Source organism: Pelodiscus sinensis, chromosome 14, assembly GCF_049634645.1.
Source record: "Pelodiscus sinensis isolate JC-2024 chromosome 14, ASM4963464v1, whole genome shotgun sequence".
NCBI lineage: Eukaryota > Metazoa > Chordata > Testudines > Trionychidae > Pelodiscus > Pelodiscus sinensis.
This window is the reverse complement of record NC_134724.1, coordinates 17689289-17711386: the sequence shown is the minus strand read 5'-3', so window position 1 is coordinate 17711386 and position 22098 is coordinate 17689289. Positions and strand designations below refer to the sequence as shown.

The 22098-nt window shown below is 41.9% G+C and overlaps 1 protein-coding gene across 1 annotated transcript in view; it reads right to left on the bottom strand.

Moving 5' to 3' along the window:
* Positions 1–917: 917 nt before the first annotated feature.
* LOC102463456 (cell surface hyaluronidase CEMIP2-like) overlaps positions 918–22098 on the bottom strand; it is an 81665-nt gene continuing 60484 nt past the window's right edge. The window contains exons 20-25 of the mRNA XM_075897112.1: positions 13970–14152; positions 10539–10758; positions 9459–9560; positions 6773–6933; positions 4707–4816; positions 918–1072 (exon numbers count right to left, since the gene is read on the bottom strand). Coding sequence (XP_075753227.1) covers positions 918–1072; positions 4707–4816; positions 6773–6933; positions 9459–9560; positions 10539–10758; positions 13970–14152 — 931 coding nt within the window. The remainder of the gene's footprint in view (positions 1073–4706; positions 4817–6772; positions 6934–9458; positions 9561–10538; positions 10759–13969; positions 14153–22098) is intronic.

Below are 22098 nucleotides of genomic sequence, written 5' to 3'. Positions count from 1 at the left end.
TGTCTTACTTGCTGCAAGAAGCAGCAATTTAAAAGAAAAAAACACAAAGGAAGAGCCTATACATGCCAGCAGTGGCCCAGATACTCTGCTTTACTCAATCGAATTGCTATTGACTTCAGCAGGAGAAAAGTCCATGTGAGTACCCTTCTGAGGAAAGTAAGATTTGGCCTTGCCATACCAGGGCAACTTATCTCAATTCATATATTTGGGAGTCTTTAATTGACTTTTCATCTCAGCAGAGTAGATATGATTTCACCAATCATTAGGTACAGATAGGAACAGTTGCACAGCACAGCAGTTGTATATAATAAGCCCGATGAGAAAGAAAATAATCTTGTAATATCGTAAGCTTATCCATTGGAGCATGTAGATTTTATTACCTTCAGTTCATCTAAGGAGCTGTGGCTTGAAAGCAGACCTAGATTTGTAGGGAAGTCCTTGGATTCCTGAGTGCAAATGAAAGGCAAAATGAAGGGGAGGGAATCCGCGTTCCTCCATGGATACTTTAAACTTTTCTTTGCCAAATTTCATTCCTGGTTTCTGATGAGCAACTTGTCACCTTTGGAATGCACCAGATTGTACCAAATGGCAGGTATGTTCTGGTTTCCTCAGGGGAAAGTAGCCTTTAGAGCCTTTAACCATCTCCCAACTCTGCCAAAACCACTGCATCTGCACACTGCTCGCAAAACAAAGCTTTACCCAACACTTTGTAAGATCATGAGCTATTTATTAGTTGTAAAAAACGTACAAGTGAAAAAAGCAATCAGCCATAAAACGCCACCAGCCAAAGTTACCCTGTGACTTGTAGGGTCTGCTTGACTGATGTTAAGCCAACAACAATGTAGCAAGATTCAACTGTGTGATTTCCTCAGCCTCTCTGGAGTTGTTTTGTAAGTGGTTCAGATAAAGAAAGAATCCTAAAACTCTGCTGCGTTAGCTGAACATTTGTATTCTCTCAGCATCAAGGGAACATAATGCTGTAGAAAAGCAGCTCTCTGATTAGCAGCTTGGTTAAGGATTTTAATCCAAGAGGGCCTGGTCTGTCCTTTATATCCAAGCATAGCAAAACTCCCTGAAAAGGAGAGAGAGAGAGAAAGAGAAAGAGTGACCATCTGCATCACTGGAAGAAGAGAATAACCATTTATTGTCATGACAAACTTAGTGCACAGACCAAGGAAACATTTTAGCCATCCTTTTGCTTCAACTACTGTAACAATGTTTTATAAAACATAAAGGAAGCAGGGGAGATAAATCATACAGAAGCACTAATCTGATTGCACTGTCTTCAGGCATTTCAACTAACTGTGATTGAAGCTCCCATCCCAGTTTTGAGTTAGTGAGACTATTGTTCTGTTGTCTGTTTTTTAAATGCTGTTATTTTTTCATATCTGATGGGATGAAAGTGGTTGGGTAATGTTGAATCTTTTTCTTATTAGATTAGATTAGTTTTCTCAGATATGCTTAAACAGTTGCTCCCCTTGTTGACTGCACACAGTCACATGTCCCCTTTGGTTTTAGATAAGAATGGCCAAATGAGGTCAGACCAAAGGTCCATCTAGCCCAGTATTCTGTCTGCTGACAGTGGCCAGTGCCAGATGCCCCAGAAGAAGTGAACAGAAGAGGTAACCAAGTGATCCATCCCCTATCTCCCCCATTCCCAGCCTCTGGCAGAGGCAAGGGACACCATTCTTACCCATCCAGGCTAATAAGTATTGATGGACCTATCCTCCATGAATGTATCTAGTTCTTTTTGAACCCTGTTAAAATCCTGGTCTTCACAACATCCTCTGGCAAGGAGTTCCAGACATTGACTGTGCACTGCATGAAGAAATGCTTCCTTTTGTTTTAAACCTGCTAACTATTAGTTTCATTCGGTGACCCCTAGTTCTTATGTTATGGAAACAAGTAAATAACTTTTACTTAGTCACTTTCTCAAACCTGTTTTAATGACAACATAACATATTTATATTGTATCTTCATTTGCAAATGATCCCAAGGCTATTTGCAAACTGTGGGAATCAATCCTACTCATGCCACAGAACTATTAAATGTAAACATTTTTCATGTAAGAATTGCAGTCCCAGGCAACAAGGTCCCAATTATGTCCCCGGTGAAGTGAATGGCAGTTTTGATAGTGGCTTCGATATCAAACCATGTACCTTTACTGTAGTTTAGAGGATATGTTTCAACCCTCATTACCATATAACCACTTCTAGAGCTGACTGTGGCGGGCAGCTATTTTAACAGTGCAGACAATGGTACAGTGTCAGAGTTGTGGAGTTAAGTACTGAATACAACCGAAGCAGAGAATTTTAATACAATTACTCTGATTCACATTTGTTATGGACATCTTTGGTTTCTTATTTCATCCAAAAAACACAAACAGCAGCACAGTGTCCCCTAGCATCATGCTGAAGCATTAGTTCATTACTGACTCAAAGAAAAATGCTACCTACCAAACTACCAGCCTCTTTTGCTCCCGGCAGCAACACAGATTTTCACTAAGCGGGGGATTTTGTGTGAGGTATTTTCCACACCACCAGAGTGGTGATACAAAGAGACACAGTGGAGTTATACATGTAAACTACTCCGAATAGAGCTGATCAGGAAGTGTTTTTAGGTCTCAATTTAAAAAAAATATATTGTCAATTTTCTTCAAAATGTTCTGTGTTTTCATCAAAAGCCTGAAAACATTTTGGGTTTTCTGCCAGAGTGAGATTTTTAGTGTTTCAGTGGCATATAGAAGAGAAAATTATTGTGTGCTGACTGAAAAAAACCCAGCAGCTCAGTAACTAAAATGGCAAACTTGCCCTTCTTGTTCTGAAGTGTATATGCTCCACGCATGTTAAGAATCAGAGGAGTTAACACAACCACTTAAACTAGGAATCACAGTAAGTTTAATTTTTTTCTGGATAAGTTATTTCACTGCTGTAAACAGATGCCAAAAAAAAAAAGTGTTGGAGAAAATACTGCCAACTCCACTTCTGACCTCTATTTAACAGTATCAAACTAAATCACAGATGGCTGGCTGGCTGAATTTCTTATCAACTAAAGGAATTACTCCACAAAAGTAGTAGATGACCAATCTCCTATTTTCCAGTAGGATTACTGTATGGAAATACAGCAGAGAAAGTACACTACGCATATGGCTGCTGTACTCACACTAAACCTTTGATAAGAGTTTCTGCTAAAATTGACAAGAGACAGAGAATTCAAGATTAAGTCTTTTGGTTTGGGCACTATAGTATAATCGAGTATCCCTGATATTCTTGGAGCTATGCGGTTCCATAACACAATGGTGACAGGTACTTGATTTCATATTCTGTCTTTGGGTGCATGCAACTCCCTTTGAAGGGGAATTCTGTGGACTTGTGAGGCTAATTTTGGTCTGGAGGATGGAAACGCAGACCTAAATCTGGATGCCTCTTCATCTGATTCTTCTGCTCTGAGTGAGGTCAATGGGAGTTTTATCTTTGACTGCAGCAGCAGCAGGATCAGGTGCTAGCTCGCTTTAAGAATGCCCAATTTTGCTATGTTTTTTCAGTCTGGAGAGAGTGTGGGAGTTTTGCCTGCTTAGTGGTGTTAAGATTGGGCCACAGTTTTGTATCACTACTCCCCAGGCTTTCCTTTTTGTTCCTTTACAAATACCTTTATTGATTTTTAAAACAAGAATATGAAACTCTAGATAGGCCTAATTAAAAGTGCATCAATGGGCAGAAATCCATAGACTGTAGTGGGCTTTTGATGAGGCCCCATGAGGGCAAACTCTGGGAAAGCAACCACAAGGCACTTCTCCTTCATTGCAAAACATAGTAAATCCACTGACTGCAAACTGAAGCGTCAATGAGGGTGGCATAGGTACCCCAGCCAAGACCAGGCTAGAACTCTCTATTAGCAAATGATGGACAAACATCTAGTTCAGACTGCAGTCTAGGTCATCCAAAATTATTTCAAGTTTTTTTGGTCTGGAAATTAAGCTGGGAAACAACTTTTACGATCTGGGTTTCTTCATCTCCCAGATAGGGTGTGAGGACAGTGAGAAAAGCCTTTCTTATGGGAAATGTCTGCTTCTAAACTCAGGAAGCTCAGGGGTGGAAGAAAACAATAAAAAGAACAGTCTGGTTTCAGTTTTGAGGAAAAAGGCTCAGCTTTTTATTTTCATTTGAACAGAAGGGACACTTCATTAGAGCTTAGTTGATCCCTGTAAAATTTCTTGCTGCTGCAAATGATCTTGCAGGAAATCAAGGGTCATCCAAAACAGGGTGATCTTTTCCAACAGGATCTAAATTTTGCTCTCCTCTGAATTTCATTTCAGGGTGTATTTTTTCAGTAAACTAACTTCATGGATAGTTTTTCCTACTGAAAACATTTGAATTTTAAAATTGGAGATTAGCTTCTGTTCAGAAACAGGCTTGTTTCCATTTGAGAAATGCGGGATGGGGTATTTAGTGAAAAGTTCACAGAATGTTACTTTATATTGGTTCAGTTTTAGATTTCTAACAAAGGGTAAAATTCCTTACATTTCTGCCTATCTGCTAAATTAGAGCTTTTCCACAATCTTCCCCAAATCATATTGGTATATATTATGGCATAATATACATTTACGAACTTAGAAGATGGCATTTGCACATTTTTGCTACACAAATGCATCTTTAGGTTTAGTCAAAGACGACATGGCATGAAGTAATTCACATAAATGTAGTCACCTTTTTTGTGGAAGACAATAGGCTTTGCAGAACCTAACCTTGTAAAAACAGCCATTTCAGAGCTTCCCATAATTTCTGAACCATCTTTAGAGCACACAAGAACAACTGATCTGAAAAGAAGAACAATTATTACAGCACAGCAGCTACAAGCTATTCTTGCTAAGTTCCTGTTGAACCTTTATGTCCCAATTCAGGAAAGCACTTAAGCATAAGCACATGCTTAACTAGTAAGTGTAAGTTGCAATAATTTCAATCACACAAAGAATGCTTAAAGTTAAGCATGTGCTTCAATGCTTTCCTAAATCAAAACTTTACCTCATCGATGTTACCTTTATTTCTCTCTGAACCCAGACAAAGCAAAAATGATAGAAATAGTTTATCCTATATACGGTGTTAATATTTACGCCCAAGAAAAATTCACTTGAAATAAAATATAGCCCCAAATTCACATTCAAACCATCTGGATCTGATTTTCAATCAAGGCTGAGGCTGGCGTCTAACCTCACACATGCAACTTTGAACCCACAATTCATTGCACCCTCAGTGAATTATAGGCACAGTTGGTAGCAGTCAGATGAGCTGTTTGTGTCTGTGAATATGAGCGGAGACCATGTCTGTGGGCACATGGGAGTAGATTATTTCATATGTTCACACATACATATGATAGTGTGACCAACCTTCACAAGCCAGGGAGTGGCTAATGTGGCTAACTGGGCCAATTAACCTGATTGCACCTGGAGGAGGAGCCAGAGAGCAGGGATTAATTAGGTGAGGCTCAGTTGATGAGGCTCAGTTGATGGGAAGAGGAGAGCCTGTATAAAGCCTACCAACTAAGTGCCACAGTCTGTGGGTGCTCCCTGGGAGAAAGGAAATGTGAGGCTGGCAAACCCAGAAAGGCAGGAGAATCAGAAGAGGCTTGGGAAGAGACAGTAAAGTCCAGGAGGGACCTGGCTGCTGAGGAGAGGGTCTGAGTTAGAACTGGGAGTTCTACCCCTGAGGGTGATTCAGGGTTCTCTCATCAGCCACTAGGCAAGAGGCTCAGACCAAACAATGGGGAATGGACTGCCTGGGGCAGTTTGGATTGGAAGATGTTGATATCCCAGGTGGGGAGAACCATAGTGACCTAGCCAGAGAGCCAGGTCTAGAAGAGGGAACTGGAGCAAGGGGGGCTGAAGGGGGAGAGAGAGAGAGAGAGAGAATGACAGCTGGAGAGAACTTTGGAGGAGGGTACCTGGACAGAGCTAGTCCCCAGAGAGACCAGGTGGTGGCATCCCCTGTAATGAGCAGCCCTGGTGACAAGACACATGGGAGAGCTCAGCAGTGATTGTATCCATGCTCAAGAATTGCTCAGAAATGCCTTGGAGTGCAAGTCTGTTTTCTGGTTATTTGACCTGCTTTTACCAGCAGCCAAGAATTTTTCTATAAATCTCCGCTGTTCCATGTTTATGCGGTGACACAAAACCACAAGGAATGTGGAACAGACACAAACAGAGATGAACCAGCTCATTGCTGGAGCACATCTAAGGTAACAGAACCGTCAGGCTGGGCAGGTTTACTGGCTTGCCCAAAAAGTCCTGCAGGAGAGTCTGGCACACCTCTGATTTTTCTCCATCTTCCCCCCCCTCCTCCGCCCCCCCCCCCGCCACATCCCCCAAAAAGCAAACAACCAGCAAGAACAAGCTCACTCACTCTCTTCAGCAATGGAAAAAAAAATGAATCATCCTCTGCCAGGAAACGGCTGCCGCTTCAGCTGGATACCAGGGTAAGTTAATAGAACTACAAATGTCATTGCAAAAGCCCTTATCTAACGCCAGGTGGAGAATAAACTTAACTTAAATGGAAGTGCCAGTCTTGCCAATTTTCCAGAAAACTTGACTGTCTGCAGTCTGTGTAATCCTCGGAGAGAAGCATACTTTTTAAATTTTCTGGAGAAAAATTTGATTCTGTAAAAGACTCAATCTTTCAGATTTCACCAGGCACCAAATCAGTTGCAAAAAAGTAGGTCATTTTCCAGTCTATCACCCACATGTTGCTACACGAACTTAAGCTTTCAACAGCTTGCTTACCTCTCTTCTATAGATGTTTGAATATAATCGGTTATTGCACTGCCAGCATTTACAGCACTAACTGTGTCAAAGTGCTGACTACTCACAACTGCTCCTGAACACGCATCTAGCACCAGGAAGAATATTCCACGGCTATTGAACAGGAAAACTTCATCATTTATCTGCAACCAAAGTACATCTTAGAATTAGCTGATGCAATCTGTGGACAAACAAGTGCAGAGTTTAAAGCTGAACCATGTCCTTTGTGAGAATGGAATTATAGACAGGTGAGACCATCAAGCCTTTATAGGCTATAACTTAGTATTAAGTCAATAATAATAGTTTTACTTCTAAGTCTGGTGAGATCCATGCTATATAAAAATAGAGAAAGTCAGTATCTGAGCCTCAAATAACTTAGTTTCTAAAGTTGAACAACGGAGTTGTGAAGCAAGACGCCAGTGTCATGTTTCCAGCCTACTCTTAATCAGCCTTTGTTTACACAGGAGTATTTAAGGTCAGTAGATGTCTGGGTACCTGGCTTTTGAGTAAACTGGTTTTAAAAATGGTTTTCCCTGGAAAATTTCCATATTTTTCAGAGGGTATTTGATTACTAACAAATTTTGGTCAAAACTGGAAATGTTTTGATTGGAAGTACTTCATGGGAATTGTAGTTAAGGTACCTCATGCTCCCATTCTCAACAGAAATTTAGAATTATGACTACTCAATCATGCCATGATGTGGAAGCTCAGGTAGTTCTCTGTCAGGGAGCCATGTCACTGTGGGTATGGCTAAGATTTTTGTCATGGGTATTTTTAGTCAGGGACAGGCTGCAGGCAAGAAAGGGAGAGGTCTCAGGTGATCTGTGACTCACTTAAAAGAAACACCTTAGAGAGCAGGAAGAGAGGACAAACAGAATCCTTCTAGGCCTTGTAGCTGCTCCAGCCCCTGAGTGCCCCACCCCTAGCTGCTGTGCTGGTGACTCTGGGGCTGGTTGCTGGTGTGCTGTACCACTGCCTGCTGCTCTAACAGCCCCAGGTCTGACACCTGCCCCAGAAGTAGTTTTGGAAAGTTAGAGAATCAGCAACAAAGATGTAGCTTTAGCTATGGGTGACCTTATGTACTAATACCTTATGGAGTGAGATAGCGAGGCATACTGATGAAATGGAAGCAGCACAAAGTCTGCTAGGGCTCCTTTCTCCTGTATCAGGATGTTCAAAGTTAAGAGCACAGGAAGACTTCTTCCTCCTAACAATCCCAGAGTTGCAACAGAGAAGAGTTGGGAAGAGGCCATGGTAGAGTGAAGGAGAATAAAAGGAATAGCAAGGAGAACACAGGGTCAAGGACAGGGATTATTGGTGGGTCAGAGTGGTAGGGAGAAGCTGTTTGGGAGGCGAATATGGATGGACACAAATCACAGTAGAATGTGTCGCTTACCTAGGCCTGGAGAGAACATTTTGCTAAACTTAACACTTATTTGGAAACAGCAGGTTGTCAATTAAGAACCCTGTTTGAGGCGTGAGTTTCATTTGGTAAATAGAGTTCTGGATGGCGGCATGACTTCTTTTGGTGTTGCCACGCTTCTCCCCCAATTCTCTAGGTCTTTCAGAGAAGGCAAGAATTCCCTTTCAGATAGGAATCCTTATTATTTGCACAGCACTGCTTTCCATATATTGTCTCTATAATATGACATACAATCGTTTGAATCAGAGCTTTGGAAACCTTTAAAGTTTTATGAAATACCATTGGCGCACGCGTGTGTGTGTGTAAACTGCCTTGACCACTTTATACATATATGCATTGTACAATTTAATGCTCAGAGAAACCATTAAATCCCAGCTACTCTGAATCCATAAAATCTACCACACTAGCCTGAGCAGGAATTCTTTAGCAACAACATCTCAAATGCAAAGGTACACTCTAGACAGTATGCTTGCATATGTACTGTCAATGAGGGAACCTTAAAAGAAGTGCACATATGACTCACAGCTGTCAATCCTCAACTGACTGGAGCTGGGCATAACAGTTTCAGAATAATAGTCTGGGGTCATAATGAGAAACTTCTAGTGAAAAGTGAATTTAGTTTGGGGTTGTTTTATTTTGTTTCAATAATTTTAAAATGCTTGAGTTGATATTTAAAATTAAAATTACATTAAAGCTAAATCCAGGTTTTTCAGAAAATGTCTAATTTCAATTTCTTAATTAAGTGAAACAAAAAACCATAAATTTGTGAAGATAATCCATTTTTTCCCCTACAAGTTGAATCTCCCAGGTCTAGCACCCAGGGGAACCGACCGGTGCTGAACCAGGAAATTTGCTGAACCAGGAGAAGTCAATGCTGCCCCATTGCTCCCCAACCCAGTAGTCCAGTAGCTCCCGGACAGAGCCTACCACTTTGTCCCTGTGTGTGCTCCCACAGGGTTGCTGATGATGCCAGATCAAGGACATTGCTAGACTAGGGAAATCTGGATTACAAAGGTTCAACCTTTACTGAACATTGTGTGAAATTTTGACCAACTCTAAATGATGATCTGGTTTATATTAGCTACAAAAGAGTGACCTGGGTTTCTGTTTATACTTCCTTGAAATCAAACTGGTAGATTTTAATCCAATCTATTGCTTTCATGGTCTTCAAGATTTTTGCAGCAACTTTTACAGGAAAGGAGTTCTTCTGTTTAATCACTATTTCAAGTCTAGTATAAAGCATACCTTAATGAAAGCGGTCTTCACATAATTCCCTGTGTCAGCTCTACTGACAGACTGGATCTGGATTCTTATATATTTGACTGAGGGTTTACTAGTGATAGCAACCTGTAATTATATGAAAGGAAGAAGTTTGAACAAAGATGGCTCACAAAATATTTTTCACTACCAAAAAACGGTATTAACTGTTGATGTGCTATGCCTCCCTGCCAGCACACCTGGTTTGCCCTCCCCTCCTCCTCCCCACCAGCACACCTGGAATGCCATCCTGCAAATATTCCAAGGAGCATGTCTTTACAGGTTATGAATCTTATTCACAAACATGTGAAAAGCTCATTATTAAACACTTAGTTTGATAGGAAGAGATTATGATCCGCTTGGAGCGCCCCTGAATTAACTGAGGGAAGTCCTACGTACTCTGTTGTTCAGATGAGACTAGATTGTCTCAATGGGCCCTCCTGCTTTATAATCAATTAACTGAGCCACTCCTTGGCTCATTCTGAAGTTGCCTGAGATCACACACTTTTCTTGGGCAATAGAGAGGTGGTTTAAAAGAATGTCATCACATTAGCTTATAACGGACAGACTTACTCTGCTTAAGTGTTAAGGATGCACATGCCTTGGTTGTGCATTATAGACTAGATTCTTTCCTCAGTTACACTGGCGTAAATCTGGGGATGACTTCACAGGATTTACAATGGTGTAAAAACAAAGCTAATGAGATCAGAATCTGCATTGATAGACCATGATCATGACCTGGCATGAAGCACAGCAAACATATATATTATACTTGGGATTCAAAAGTAAATTCATTTCAGCCATCCCAGTGGCCATTTTAATGGGTACAAATATACTTTATTTGCTGACCATTAACTGACCTCAAAGAAGTTGTCTGTTTCTGCAGCAGACTATGTAGAAAACTGGATCCTCCCACTACACTATCCTACCTTCTGGTCATATTCAGCAGCAGAGGGAATTGACTAAGAACCTCCCTCTTACACCATGAAAACTGCCTTCTTAGAAAGATGGTGACATAGTACCAAGGAAGTTCCAATGGACTCCGCAAAGAAGTATTCATCTCTGTACCTGAGGGGCACCGCACTGGCTGCAAGGCACAGTCAGTCGCTGAGACATCAAGCGCAGTGAAGCTTGTCTCCGGTTATTCTCCACGAAAGGGTTAAGGGCACAGCTCCAGGAATCCTTTGAGGACATGTGTGCCATGATTTTAACGCGTTCGCAGCCTTGCTGAGAGCAATAGCTGTGCCCTTTTCGATCTTCATGAGCTTGGAGGATGACAAAGAGGTACCTAACAAATGAGACCATTGCAGAACAAATGAAAGGAGCCAAGCCACCCTGGGTGCCGAAAGAAGAATATCTGGCATGAGACAGGAACTTTACTACATGAAACCCTCCTTGTAATGTTTTCCTAAGTAAAGCTACTTCATCAATACTTACACACTATTTAATAACCCACAATACAGCACCCTATGGACAAGTCAGCAAGTCAGGTTTTGACTGATCCCAATGGTGCTAGAACAATTTGTATAGTGGGGGTGAGCCACTGAACCAAACCATAAACCCTGCATATAAATGGACATCACCTAGGTCTGGTGCAGCACGAGGATACAGAGAGCTCCTCATCATTGCACCAGGCACAGACGCACAACTGCTATCCTTGCACTCAGACTGCAAATTCTACATTAGTCTATTATCACTAGACTATCTAGAGAGCAGGTCACCTCCTCACCGCCTTCCAAAGGGCATCCCTAGCTGAGCTGCTTCCTGCCAGAGGACGGAGTAGCAGCTATGCTCTCCCTTTAGTCTGGAGGTATCATGCTTGTCAGAGGACTCCAGCAGCTTCAACTAGGGCTCTCAGCCTTTGCGTTGCCTCATCCCAGATGCTGCCTTCCAGGCAAAATTCATCTCAGTGTGCATGAAGTACACTTCAAGCAGCCACCGTACCAATTCTGGCTCTTCGAACAGTCAGAAAAATGAGCCTAGGGGTGTTTATCTAATTTGTAGTTTAAACTGGATTATACACAAACAACTCCGCTACAGTATCAAGAAAATAGCTGCTCTTTACTCAAAAGCGGCTATTTTAATCCTCTTCTTCTAGGCAAGTGGAAGCAAATAAGTACACTTGGTTCATCTCCAGAGATGTAACACATGTGGCTGAAAAGAAGGGGGAGTATTCCACTGATTATGAAATAAGAACTAATAAAACCTCCCAAAACCCCTCTCCTCTTCTGGGTCAGGCTAAAAAAAGCAAAGCTTAGCTAAATAAAAAACAAACAGCCCTGTAGTTCAGGTCAGGCTCATCAATCTGCATGTTCAAAGTCCAAAAGAACAGCAGGCAGCTCACGGCTCTGTCCCCTGCATACCCTCATGAGTAACTACTTTTGCATGCACTTCCCTGGTTATTAATCTGTTTACCCCATTTGGGTAACATTTTGTACAGCTTGACAGGGGACAAATGAGCCCAATTATTTCACAATTCCTATCATGAGAGAACACATATCATAGTATTATTGAGTCCCACATGGCATGACATACATTCCAAGATTTCATTGGTTGCATACATTGTCTGAACGAATGACTATTTTCCATTTTATTTTAATAATCTGACATTTATGGTCTGATTTCAGTGCTAGTTTCATTGGTAGGTTAGGCACAATGGGTGAGACACACAGCATGGGAATTTTTTTTTTTGCAAATATTTTAATAGGACACTAAGCTGTGTTTCTCAATATTATTTCTCTTTAACAGAAGATATTTGGGTCTTATTACTACTATTCATGAGTTGTATGTACCCACAGGTCTCTATTAAAATCACAAGCCCATTATGCTGATCACTAAACATATGCATAATAAGAGTTCTTTCACTAGTGAGGTTACCATCTAAATAGACAATACAGACAAAGGATTATTGTCCCCATTTTATAGTGGCAACTTAGAGAGGAAACGTGACTTGTCCAAAGTCACACAAGAAGTCTGTGGGACAGCTGGGCCTGGATCACCTGAGTCCCCCATCATGGTCTTAAACACAAGACATTTAAAACCCCAAGGATAGTCATTTATGGGCTGGGAGGAGTTTCAAAGTGGAGAATGGTAAGGGGTCATAACATTTGGACTTTCAGAGATCCCGCATTTCCGCAGAGTTCTTAATGCCATGTCTGTCCATTGTTTTTCATTCCCTTTTTAATTTGGTTTCCCACAAGCACTGCTCTGCAAAATTCAAGGCTGGGGGCCTAGTTCTGCTCTCACACATCTGTGAAACCTTTCACATACTAGTGAAACCTCACAGCTATAACAGAGGGGAGGATTTGGGCTCAGGAGCCTATTTTGTCTGCACCTAGAATGGCTTTTGAAAGGTACCTGAGGAGCAACTGTGCCTCTTCTTTAAGGCTTGTCTCATGCTGTCAAAATGTAAGACAGTCAGGACTTCCCCTTTTTAAACAAGCTCTGTAAAAGATGGTTGCAAGCTTCTCAGACACCTTTCACACTGGAATCACCACCCTGCAGTCCTGCTGACTTGGGGTGAGGGCAAGTGGGGCAGCTGCTCCAGTACTTGGCAATTTTAAAGGGCCTAGGGCTCTTGTCCACTACCACCACCATCGCAGCAGCAGCAGGTGTAATGTCTCATTTCAGAGAGTCATACCCTATTAGTGTGTGCGGCATGTATCTAAAACCACCAGAATAACAGTATTTATGTTCAGCTATCACTCGACTGTCAGTTCCAGCTAAAGGCTAAACATGTATTCCTTCCATAGAGAGCACCACAATAAATACAACTTGCAGGCCTGGCTATTCAGGGTCAGATAAACGAAGAGAACCACAACCTGACACTTTGCCCAAAAATCTAATCAAGACTAATTAGTTCAGAAGTTTGCAGATTCTTGGTTACCATCCCTCATTAAATTATGTTTTCTGTGCCTAGAATTCCCATTTCCAGCTGAAGTGGAAGTGCCAAAATAGCACAAAAAAGACTGTGCTGGCAGGATTTAGGAATGTAGATAAGATTGTAAAACTTCTGGTTTTGGATGTAGTTCTTATTGGAACCCACTCCAAACTCTGAGTCTACTCAGGATCAAACAGCACTAGCTCCGTGTTGCCAAGTTCCCCCCAGAAGTGCAAGGCAGTTTTTTGGAGGATGATGGATGGATTGCAGACTGAAAAACTGATGCCATGTTTTCCTTCGCCCCCTCCGCCCCTCCCCCCCCCCATTTTGGTTTCCTCCTTTGCTACCCCGTTTGCCTCTTCTGCTCTTTTCCCTAGAATGTACAGCTGCACATCATCAATACGTTCATTACTGTGAGAAACATTCACTGTCTCCACCACGTCGGAAAGACAAAGCGAGGAGCCAAGCACTGAAAATGGAGGGAAAAGGCTACAATGGGAGATAAGGGAAGGCAGACGAGAGAGAAAGGTCCCTACGGTGGGAAGCCTTTTCCATAAAATGGCTGTCTGGGCAAGTCTTGAGGCCTGTGGTTAGGAGTCCGTTGTGTAATTTCACTCACCCCAATGTGTTGTTGAAGTAGAAAAGCCGCTCGCCTGTCCTGTTGAGCACGCTGGTCCAGGCAGGGGCTGCTAGATAGTGTTTTACACTGTGCACTCTCCCCGTCTGTCGCTGATAGATGTCTGCCACAATGGTGAAAACTGCCTCCTTGGGATAACATAATGCAATGTGCAGCCAGTCTCCTCTGTGGGCAAAATGGTGTGGGGAAAGAAATAGAATACATGCTCAGAAGTGGGTGAGGACTTGTAACAAATGAGAAAACTATGGTATTCAAGGGGGGAGGGGAAGAGTACCTTTTATCAACACTCCCCCCCATTTGAAAAAGCTGAACCAAACTAACGTGGTGATTCACTTGGAAGCAACTGCTTCTTTTCACTATGGGCCCAATCCAAAGATCACTCTCCACAGGAAAGACTCCCTGTGACTTCACTGGGCTTTGAATTGGGCTCCAGAACTTCTTAAAAAAAAAGAGTCAGAATTGCTCTCATCATCCAATGTGATCTGGAGACAGCAATTCTCCAGGCTTTGTGGGAAGGCAGAATTACTGTGTGTCCATGGTCTTCTCCTGAGGGCTATTCGGCTTGGTTTTGTTCATCTAACAGGAGGTTTCAAACAGACATTTCAACAGGGGCACTGATATGGGAATTCTAAAAGATCCAGGAGCTGAACCAGACGCTATAATTTTAAAGAGACCTGCTTCTTTCACTTTGTAAATTTTAGGGATTCAAGAGCAGGATTTTAATGGAAACCACAATAATAAACGTTGCTATAATCAAATATTCTCTACCTCTATTTAACTCCGGTCTTCCAGAATTTCAGCAATGTGCTAACAACTGCCAACTGAGGAGAAGAATGCAGTTGACCTTACACCCTGCTTCTACCTCTGCCACAGTTGTTAAGAAGAAAACTAGTTCAAGCCTGTAAACTTATGATAAAAGTAGCAGGGTAAAGCATGGTGCTACAGTACAGTTCAGAAACTTATGGAGGATAATTTTCCAGAAAAGTATAACATATCTTGGTTTCCAGATGCTCTTAGCCTACAGATTTTTTTTTAATTATTATTATTTTGGTAGAATAAGAGAAGCTGAAAATCATAGAAAGGGTACAGTTACATAAGAGGGGAAAAAAGCCAAAGGGGGAAAAAATGTAGTTTTTATTTCTCATTTTCCTGTTCAGTGACTCAGTGGGCCACAAATAGGCACCTAAGCTATTGCTGTGGTTGATTTTACCCATTATCCCAAAGAACAGATGGGATTCTGAGATCTCTGTCCATTGATATTTGCAAGAATAGCTGGATTCACAGGTGACTTGTGGTAGCACTTGGTAGGTGCACTACCCCTTATACCCCTACCGTATTTTAATTACTAAATGGGATGCCCCCACATGCACCCTGTCCCTCTGTGTGGCCCTCCCTGCAACCTCTCTTCAGGCACCAGTCGCCCCGGCTGGATTCCGGTTTACGAGGTGGGCTGTGGTTCAGAGACAGAACACCCTGCACATTTCCAGTGTCTTTGAGTCCCTACTGCTTTGGAACAGAAACAAACTTATTCCACTCAGCTACTTTTTGAGGGCCCTATGGCTTATACAGTGAACTCTCCAGAGGTGAGATCACTTTATGTTTAAAAGCAAACACCACATTACAAGGTGGAATAAAGGACAAGCTGTTCTAGAACAATAAACCAAATTCCTATACACAGGCTCTATCAATCGGAGCCAAATACTGCCCTCTAAATTTTAAGCAACCCCAGCTGTGTCACAACTCAGCATAATTGAAAACCAGAGATATTTTCAGACATATTGGCCTCCATCTGAAGGAAATACACTAGAGCCATGTTCATGGAATATTTTTAGGATAGTGTCCCAAGACACACAGCTGTTTCATAAGGGTGATTTTTTCCCCCATTTTTCACATTGTTTTAGCACATTTGGTTCCCTGGAGAGAATGGCACCGAAATATCCCAACACCTCCTTGAAAGGCTGGGAACTGACTCTTGTGCAGTGTTACAACATTCCGTGTGTCACCGTCCCATGGGGAAGAAAAGCACTAAATACAAAAAAGAAAGGGGAAAGAAGCAACAGCAGAGATGATCAGTTTTTCCAGAGTACATTGGAATACCACATGGAGGGGGCTGACTGGATTTGGGAAGGGGGGGGGGAATCACATCAATAAGTTATCTTCATGTGCCTTTATTTGGGAAAGTTTTCAGAGGCATACATAAGCCTTAAGGCTATTACTACAATGAAGGGTTGGGGCAGGGAAGGGAGAGGGGCTGAGGCAACAGATTCATTGCATTTCATTTAAATGGCCTCTTATTTAACCCTACTTTTATTTGTTTTAAAGTTTCACATTAGCTACTTTAGCTGTTTGGCAAAGGGGAAGAAGTGGTTGTTCAGCATGAGTCATTGAGAACCATCATCCATACCTTTTGCTTTGCTTGTCTGGGACACCCAGGACAAGCACAGCAGTGATAACAAGGGTATCAGAACATGAAATGTAAGACCCTACATTGTATTTGGTGAGCAGAAAATTACAGAGTCAGAGGCCCCCCTGTAACCATTGCCAAGACTGCAAAAGAAATGCAGTCTCCAGATGCAGAGCTGTGAACCAGGAGCGGGGAACCTCAGGCCCGGGGACCAGATACAGTCCCCAGCTTGCCTGGATCCAGCCCCTGAGGCTCAGGGCTTCCCCCCAGCATTGGGGAGCCTGCACTGGCACTCCAGCCCCTCCCCCCACTCAACCACAGGTCTGGAGTGCACAACATTTACTAGTCTGGGCCCCCCTAGGCTCTGGCGTGTAAGAAGAATGTGGGGAGTGTCTTTCTGCTTCTCAGTCAGTCAGGTTTTTTCCTCCTCCTCGCTTCCTTTTCCCTGATTGATTTCTCTTTGAGTCAGTGGCCCCCCCCAGTCCAAAAAAGGGTTCACCAACCCTGCTGTAAATAATCAAGCAACCCAGCTTTGGGTCAGCAGAACATTAAGATAGGAGCTATTTCTGCTCTCTATGTGGTGCTGGATGCAGGAGAGCTTGTGGCTGGACCATTCAGCTGCAGGAAGCCTTATTCCCAGTTAAACCTCTCTGTTTGGATTCTTATTTTCATCTAGCGAAGTAAGAGCTAGAACTCTCACAGGTGGATCAAGCTAAATTTGGACTGGTGTGCATCTGAGCCTAGGTCCATGTTTCACCTTTCCTAACAAGCAAGCAATATCAGATGGGATTTTCCACTAAGTGACTGCTAAAAGCCAATAGGCATTCTGTTTCTAGACCACTTTTCTGATCTCCTATTATCACAGAGACAAACATTTCAAATATTTTTATAACTGTAAAAATCTATGCCATTGACTTAGAATCTAGTCAGTTCCAAAAGATGAACTGAGTTGTTTCAGAACTTCAGCTGCTGAGTCCCCTAGGAGAATATGCCATTTTATATTTCTTCACTTTGAATGAAAGATCAAAATAGAGCCCTTCGAATCCATGAATATCCACTTTCATGGTGGGTATCCATATCACAGTTCATTTTTGTAGATGCAGAGGACGATGAGGATACAAATTTTATAATCTAGAACCCTGCAAATGTGCAGATATCTGCTTTATATCCACATCTCTGGATATGAACACAGATATTTGTGGCTCATTTTTGTGGGTACAGATGCGGATAAAAATTTTGTATCCGTGCAGGGCTCTAAAAACAAAGAGATGGTGATTAACAGATTTTACAAAAGGAAATAGTGAAACTGACTGTACATAAAATGCTGTCACATGTAGAAAGTGAACAACGATGAGGATTTACACGTAACAAGGGGTTAACAATTTTCAAGCAGAAAGTCTGATTTTTGAGGTTTTCCCTTTAAAATGAAAATAAAGTCAAGTTTGGATGTTTTAGAAATTTTAAATAAAAAGAGAAAAATATCAGTGTTTACAACCTTTACAAGTGACATAATTCAGTTAATTCTAGTAGTAGGGTTTTTTTAGGTCAGTTTCCTCTCTGGTTTTTTCTCAGACTATTGGCACATGTAAAAGCAAAGCTAAACAACAACTGGTACAAAGTCAAGGTTTGCCTACCAGATATTAAATTGAATATTTAAAATGTCTACTGGCAAAGACATGTATCAACACAGCAGTTTTGGCTCCTGCATTCGTGTCTTTCAACAATCCACACAGTGTTTCGTGTATTTTTAGGAGCTTGTTTAGCACTGTTTATTTTCTCTTGGAAATGGCTGGGCAAAATAGACCAAATGGTTGTCTTGTGGCTTTTTAATTGACTTTTGCCATTCTGGCAGAAAGTTCCCTTGACTGCTGCCAGCCTCTGAAGTTCTTGAGCAAATTTAAAGGAAGCAACAAGGGGAAAATGGAAGAAGCAGTTCAGCAATTTCCTGTTATTGGACATATTAGATCTATGGCTTACTACTGTTGAGTCCCGTAATTCCAACGAAAACCGAAACACCTTCTATAGTTCAGACCAAAGCACAGCTCCAAAGAAACCCAGAGAAGTGTCTAAAACCCAAAATGAAATACACAGAGGGAAAAGGTTTGACATACCTTATGGTGTACTAAGGTAGTATCTTCTATTCAATGTTTCAGATTTTGCATTTCTGATGCCAATAGCTTCCAGGAATAAACAAGGAAATATTGTAATGCCTGTTTTTTGTGGCATGGAGATAAATTTGAACCTGAAGTAGTAGGTTTAACCTGAGTGGTACAGACAAGGAGTTTGGCTAAAGTAAGTTTAACGGGAGTGTACATCTGTTTGCTGCCCTCCTCTACAAGCGGAAGGTAAATGAAGCTCTTGCCCCATATAGATTTTAGGTGGAGCATTGCTCTTCAGACTTGAGAGCAGGGGTGGGGAACCTAAGGCCCGGGGGTCGGATATGGCCCCTGGCTTGCCTAGATACAACCCCCCAAGGCTTGGGTTCCTCCCCAGCATTGGGGAGCCCACACTGGTGTTCCATCCCTCCCACCATCCCACTGTGGGTGCTGGAGAACACAAAATCCACTAGCCAGGGCTCGCCTAGGCTCTGGTGTGCGAAGGGAACATTGGGAGTGTCTTTCTCCTTCTCATTTGGGAGTATGGCAGTGAGGGTTTCGCTTTTCTTTTTTCCTTCTCACTTGTGTGCAGCCTCCCACCTGATTTTCCGTGGATCAGCAATGGGGGCCTGATTTTCTGTGGATCAGCATTGGGGGCCTGATTTTCTGTGGCCCCTGATCCAAAAAAGGTTCCCCTCTCCTGCTCTAGAGAATAAAATATCAGACTTGAACAAAAATGTGCATAACCATAAAGAAGTCTAATAACTGTTCTAGATACTGGACATTCTAGAAGGGCCAAGTTTTGTCCCTGAAAACACCCATGAACATTTTGTTGGTATGACTCATTTTATGGCTGACAAGCATGAAATCGATAAGCCAAATTCTGATCTGATTGATGAAAATCTCAGGTAACCCCACAACAGCGCAGAACAGAACGTGGCTAGAAAATTAAGCTGTGTCTACACTAGTACTTTTAATCAGTAAAACTTTTGTTGGTCAGGGCTGTAGAAAAAACCCTCAAACCACCACACACCCGACAAATTTCACAGACAAAAAACACCTGGGTTGACAGCGCTATGTTGGCAGGAGATGCTCTCCTGCTGATATAGCTACCACGGCTCATTAGGGGTGGTTTAATTATGCTGATTGGAGAGCTCTCTCTGCATCAGCACACAGCAGCTATACAAGAGACCTTACAGTGACACCGATGCAGTGGTACTACTATAAGATCTGTGGCATAGACATATATCAGTAAAAAAAATATCCCAATGGTTATAACTGCCGGCAGCACATGCTGGAAACTAATAAAGATGAATTCTTTTCAAATACAGTATACACATACTTAGAAGAATGACTTAGTGAGCAAAAATCTCCCTGTTTTTCCCCAAACGATTACTAGTCTGATATAAAAAATAGGCCATCTGACCCCCCCACCATCTATATAAGCACAATAAAAATGTATTCTCAAAGCATGTGGAAGGGATTAGTAATTGGATTCCTATTCACATCAATAGGAGAGTTTCAAATGTAAATCCTCACGCACTGCTCTGAAAGGTAATATCCCAATGGGTAATACCAATCACAGATAGAATTCCTAACCAAAGGGGGAGGGGGGGGAAATCACACTCCAAGCTTTCACTCCATCTTAGCCGCAAATTTCAAGAGGTGCTTAGCATCTGCAATTGCCATTGACCTCCGTGAGAAGGCCGTTTGAAGACTCAGAGGAGAAGTGAACGGATCACTCAGACAGTGAACTGTCTGGTCGCAGGCTCCTCATCTGCCTACCAAAAGTGCAGTCAGCCACCTTCACAATGCAGCAGACCTCTCCTGAACGCTAACTCCACTCCAGTGCTTGACTGGGGGAGCGGAGTGTGATATACTCCCCCCACTCTCATGAATCATAATTAAGAAACAAAATGGGGCTGAGAACAAACTGGAGAGTATCTTCACTGCCCTCCTCTACCTCCAATTCAAACATCTTTCATTTCAGCAGACTGGCTCAGAGGCCATGTTTCTTGCTGGCTCACTAGAGCTGTCCATCATGTTCTGTCTATATATTTCTTTAAGGCTTTTCCTTCAGCTCCAGTCCATTAAGCACGGTCAAGTCCTCACAGGGATGAGACAGCTACCAGGCAAACAGCCAACAATTTTCTTTTTCAAGGCTTTGTTAAGGCCAGCCACTTCTGAAAAAACAACTCACTACAGTTCTAGTGACAAAATAAGATGCAGGTCTCCATTGATTCATGGCCTTTCTGGAGGCTCACAGAGTCTAAATCTGCCATAGAGAATTGACAGAGGCAGTTCATATTCACACCAAAGTTCACAGTTTTGTTTTCACACTTATGCCACTTTTAAGCAAAGGGCAAATATTTTTGAGGACCAAATTATTGGCCAAATTCTGCCCTGAGCACCAACCTTACCATTGGTAGTAAGGCTGTATGGGAAGTAGTCAGCACAGTATTTGACTCACAGAACTTACATTCAGACTCCAAAACCTTTCTGTACTGAAATATTAGGAAAAAATGATTTTGACAGTCACACAATTTTTTTTTAATTTCTCTTCTCCACTGGATTATCCAGTACTGTATTACTGAATATGGCACATACCTACATGGTGAGAACTGAAATTCACAGACACAGGACTCGCTGGTTTGGAAGGGAGGGGAGGAGAAAGAATAAAGAAAAAAAATCTCAGCTTTCACTGGGTGAGAAAAGAACAAGTAACATGTCTAGCCCCTTCTCTCCTGCAGACAGCCTTGAAAATGAAAACCAAAATAAACCCAAGTAATTCACTTGCTAGGGCAGAAGAGAACAAGCAGCTGGGTTCTACATCTGCAGTGAAAGGTTGGGTGTGGGGATGGATCTCAATGTATATAATAAACACATGGGAAGAATGTGAGAGTCAGGCAGTCAAGAGTCACCTCAGTAGCCTTCTGGCTAGCCCTGTGCCTAGAAGTAAACTGGAGGAGAGGTTTGTGGACACCAATAGTAACAAAAGTGGTTTCACAGACTTAAAATGTTAGTGCCAGTTCCACATTACGCTGCTACAGTAATAATATGCAACACCTATGCAACTCACATGCCAACATTTCAGTAAACATTTCAGCGCTTTTCTTAATGGTAAAATACCTCACTACAACTCCACATTTGATTAATTTAATGGATCAAAGATCAGTAAGAAAAATTATTTCTGAGGCAGCATATTTAGGGCCAAATTATGATACCCTAATTCACGTCTATTAACACTTTATTTAGATCATAGTTGTACCTACAAGCCCCAACTAGCAGTTACAGTTCATACATAAAACAAAAACATGGTCACAGCCCTAAAGCTGCCAGTAGCAATGTGATTTGCAGCAAAAGTTTAATCTGTGAGTGTATGCATCACTCTAGGGAATAATGACAGAAGCAAAGGATTGCTCATACGCTAATTTATAAAAAACAAAAACAAATTTTAAAAGCTTCATCTGCCAGGCACGTTTGCAACAGGATCCTTCTAGCCTGGTCTCATTTTCTTTGTTTTCCTCCAGATTGCATCACTGGTAAAAAATTTAATCATACCTAAGATAAGTAGCTAAAAGCATGAATCACTCTAAACAAGTAGCTGTAAA